The 4,430-nt window shown below is 47.2% G+C and overlaps 1 protein-coding gene across 1 annotated transcript; it reads left to right on the top strand.

Moving 5' to 3' along the window:
• Positions 1–3,031: 3,031 nt before the first annotated feature.
• Positions 3,032–3,838, top strand: LOC148575300 (uncharacterized). The gene has a single exon (XM_088506163.1). The coding sequence runs from the start codon at positions 3,032–3,034 to the stop codon at positions 3,836–3,838; it is 807 nt and encodes a 268-aa protein (XP_088362289.1).
• Positions 3,839–4,430: the final 592 nt, after the last annotated feature.

Genomic DNA, 4,430 nt, shown 5'->3' with positions numbered 1-4,430 from the left:
ATAGAAGCTTTCCTCCACCTAGAGGACGAGCCAAGAGAAGGTGGGGACAACCGCCAAGGGGTCGCATCATGAGTAGGGTGAGCATGGGAACCTCTCAGAGGCGCCGACCAACCCCTTCTGACATTGGCCACTCCCACAAGCAATCCCCCAAAAGGTGTCTATTTGGGGATACAAGCAACGATAACTCCCGGATCATGCAAGAACTCAGGCACAGGGTTCAAAACCATGAGAGAGAGAGAGAGAGAGAGAGAGAGAGAGTGAGTTGGTAGCGAGAGATTACTACAACTCTAAGGTTTGCCGAAACACTGGCCCATGCACGTTGGCTTGGCCTAGCCATTCGCACACCTGATCCCCGTTGAGGAGATCGGGAGAAAGACAACATCAAGGGGAGGAGGACGATGGACGCGACCAAACCGACGGTCGTACCCAACCATTCGACTCCCGAGACAAGTCGAGAAGCACGGAATGTAAGAAGGAGCGGAAAAGAAAACGCCGGGATCCCGTGGTGATCGGTGCCACTCCCTTCAACTCTTCCATCCTCAAACATGAGGTACAATGGTAGCAAAGACCCACAAGGGAATATCACAACTTTCGAGGCCAGAATGAACCTGGAAGGTGTGGGAGACACAGTCAGATGCCGGGCGTTCCTCGTGACCCTGACTGGGCTGGCGATCCGTTGGTTCAATTTCCTTCCATAAGGTTCCATAACTACCTTCTCAAACATTTCTCTAAAGTTTCTAGCACAGTTCACTACTCGTATTTTCAAGGCAAAGCACCCGATCAACCTCTTCGGGATAACACAATGGTTTGGCAAGTCCACAAAAAAGTACCTGGACCATTTCAATGATGAGTGCTTAGAGATTGACGGTCTCACAGACTCTGTGGCCAGCTTGTGCCTCACTAACGGCCTAGTGAATGAGGACTTCTGAAAATACATGACCACCAAGCTTGTTTGGACAATGTAGGAGATACAGGGCACGGCAAGAGAGTATATAAACGATGAGGAGGTCAGTCAGGTGATAGCCGCCAACAAATGGCAGCTAGCCACCCAACCCATTCGTCATGCTGTCAAGTCGGAGAAGCCGAAGGACGCCCCAAGAGAAATAACGTCCGGGAGATTATTCAAGTCGTTTCCCAAGATAGGGAAGTTCACGAATTACTCCCTCATTATTGCACTGATAGTAAAGGTATTCCAGCAAATCGCAAATAGGGAATTTCGCATAAACCAAGGTAATTAAAGGACTGCACGGGAGGAAACAAGAACCTCTATTGTGACTCCCACAAGGGATTTGGGCATAAGACGCAGGATTGCTTCGACCTGAAGGGTAAACTAGAACAAGCTATCTGGGAAGGGAAACTGAGTGAGTTTTCGCAGTTCATCCGGGAACTAAGTAGGAAGGAAAGAGAGCATTTCGAAGAAGATCATGCATGGGTGGTCAAGCCGAAGCAAGACCTCCAAGAGAACCCAGACCTAACCCCTACAATGATAGTGAATGTAGTAGTTGGCAGGGACGCCTCACCAAAGTCAAAGTCTACAACAAAGAAAGATATCAAGATACTCACCGTGGCAGTAGGGGAGAAGCTTCCCCCAAAGAGCTCCCCAAAATATCATTTGGCTTGAGAGATCGGTGGTGCGACGACCTTTCCGATGACCCGATGGTGATCATGGCAAGAATCGAGACAGGCTTGGTCAAGAAGATTTTAGTTGACATGGGGCAGACTCGAACATCATGTTTCGAAATGTGTTTAACCCCTAGGATCGAAGGAAAATGATCTCAAGAACGACCGTCACGAAGTTGTAGGATTGGGTGACAACTACATCAAGCCTAATGACTCCGTCATTCTACCAATCTGTGTGGGTTCTGAAACAAGCAGAAAATCAGCAATGGCTGAATTAGTTGTCTTGAGAGACTCCACGGCATACAATGTCATCCTTGGGAGGAGAACCATCAACGACCTGTTGGCGGTCATTTGTACGAAGTTCCTAATAATGAAGTTCATGGCGGACGATGGGTTGGTGGGACGATCTAGGGTGGTTTGGAAATGGCTGTCGCTTGTGATAACGCTACCTTGTCCCTCTAAAAGGGATCCAAGGAGGCAGCCGGCATGTTCTTGGCGGACCTGGACACAACGATTGACGAGCACCCGAGGCCCGAACCTCAAGGTGACCTAGAAAAATTTCAGGTAATGAAGGCACATGACAAGTTCACATTTGTGAACAGAAACTTACCCTATGAGCTGAAAGGTCCTCTGATTGAAACCATTCAAGCTAACGGAGACCTTTTTGCCTGGACCTCAGCCGACATGTCGGTAATAGACCCAGAGTTTATGTCTCACCATTTGGCTGTAAAGCCCGAAGCAAAGCCCGAAGCGCAGAGAAAGAGGAAGATGTCCTTGGAGAGAGAAAACGAGGTAGCCAAGTATATGTCTAGCATTTTAGAATCTGGTTTCATCAGGGAGTTAGATTATTCGACTTGGCTCTCAAACGTGGTCCTCGTGAAGAAGGCAAATGAGAAATGGAAAATGTGCATGGACTACTTGGACCTCAACAAGGCTTGCCCCGAGGACTCATTCACCCTCCCCAACATAGATGCCTTGGTGGACGTAGCGGTGGGATACAAGTTTTTGAGTTTCATGGATGCTTATTCTGGGTACAATCAGATTCTAATTCACCGACTTGACGAGGAGAAGATGACGTTCATAACGCCAGGAGGAATATATTGTTACACAGTCATGCCGTTCGGCTTAAAAAACGCAGGCGCCACTTACCAAAGGCTCATGAACAAGGTTTTCAAGGATCACATAGGCAGGTCGGTAGAAGTTCATATCGACGACATGTTGGTCAAAATGGCAGAATCGGATTCCCTGGTGGCTGACCTGCAGGTCATCTTTGACTTTCTCTACAAACATAATATAAGGTTAAATCCCCTAAAATATGCCTTTTCCATGAAACCATGGAAGTTCTTGGGGTTCATGATCACTCAAAGATGGGGTAGAAGCCAACCCGGATAAATGCGAGACCGTGATTCGCATGTCGAACCCTAAGAGCATAAAAGATGTACAAAAGTTAGCCGGAAGGTTGACGGCTTTGTCCCATTTTCTCGGGGCATCAGCAGCCAAGGCATTGCCTTTCTTTAATTTAATAAAAAAGGGAATAGCTTTCGAATGGGGACCATCTTGTGATGAGGCTTTCGACCATTTCAAAAGGATTTTGTTAGAATCGTTTGTACTTAGAAAGCCACGAGAAGGGGATCCCATGTACTTGTACCTCTCGGTGACAGAAGAAGCTTTGGCTGCTGCCTTAGTAAGAGAAGAAGGGAAACAACAACAGCCCATGTACTTCATAAGTAAGGTAGTATTTTTAGGGGCATCCGATCATTATGAGAACCGACCAAGTGATAAAAGTGATATTGCAAAAACCCAACTTGGCGGGCGAATGGTGGCCTGGGCAATAGAGTTATCCCAGTATAACATCCAATATGAGCTCTGTCATGCCATCAAAGCCCAAGCCATGGTCGACTTTTTAGTCGAGGTAGTTAGCGATCCACCTGAGACGCCGAGCACACGATGGAAGCTCCATGTTGACGGAGCGTCTAATCAAGCGTTCGGTCGAGCGAGCATAATCCTAGAGAACTCGGATGGGGTGACTTACGAGCAGTCCGTTAAGTTTGAGTTTCTGGTCTCAAACAACCGAACGAAATATGAGGCCATGATTGGAAGCTTAATACTGGCAAAAGAGGTCGGGGTAGCAAAACTCAAAATCAACAGCGACTCCCAGGTGGTAACGTCCCAGGTGAATGGGACAAAGTTCAGGATCCGTTGCTGTAGAAGTATTTGAAAAAGCCTAGGCAGTTGTGTGGAGATTTTAAAGAAGTGATTGTTCAACATGTTCATAGAAAAAGAAATGCCAAAGCTAAACTCTTTTTAAAGTTGTCTAGCATAAATCCTGGAGCAGAAAACCAATATCTCTTTCAGGGCCTGGCGAAGGAGCCATCAATAACCCTGTGCTTGACACAGGGTAACCAAGAACCACCTTCTTGGGTTGACCTGATACAATGGTTCCTAGAAGGAGGAGAAATACTGAGGAATGCAGAAGAGATGAAGCTCATGAGAAGGGAGTCCGCCAAATGTACGGTGGTACAAGGCCAACTATACAAGAGAGGACTCAATCAACCTTTGCTGAAATATTTGCGGTCGGATCAGACGGAGTACATCTTGAAAGAAGTACAAGTGGACACCACATCGGAAGGAAGTCCTTAGCCTGGAAGCTCGTTAGGGATGCTTTTTATTGGCCCACAATGATGACCGACGCTAGCAAGTACGTAAAGAAGTTCTCCAGGTGTCAGGAGAATGCAAACCTTCAAGAGGCTCCGGCAGAGGAATTGAATTCCATGATGGCCTCTCGACCTTTCTCCCAGTGGGAAATCGAC

Source organism: Arachis ipaensis, chromosome B2 (genome assembly GCF_059453495.1).
Source record: "Arachis ipaensis isolate K30076 ecotype BB chromosome B2, ASM5945349v1, whole genome shotgun sequence".
Taxonomy (NCBI): domain Eukaryota; kingdom Viridiplantae; phylum Streptophyta; class Magnoliopsida; order Fabales; family Fabaceae; genus Arachis; species Arachis ipaensis.
This window is presented reverse-complemented; position numbering and strand designations above follow the sequence as displayed.

Bases quoted from the DNA above. Each gene is read 5' to 3' on its own strand.
- LOC148575300 (XM_088506163.1), top strand. From the start codon at position 3,032: ATGTCGAACCCTAAGAGCATAAAAGATGTACAAAAGTTAGCCGGAAGG.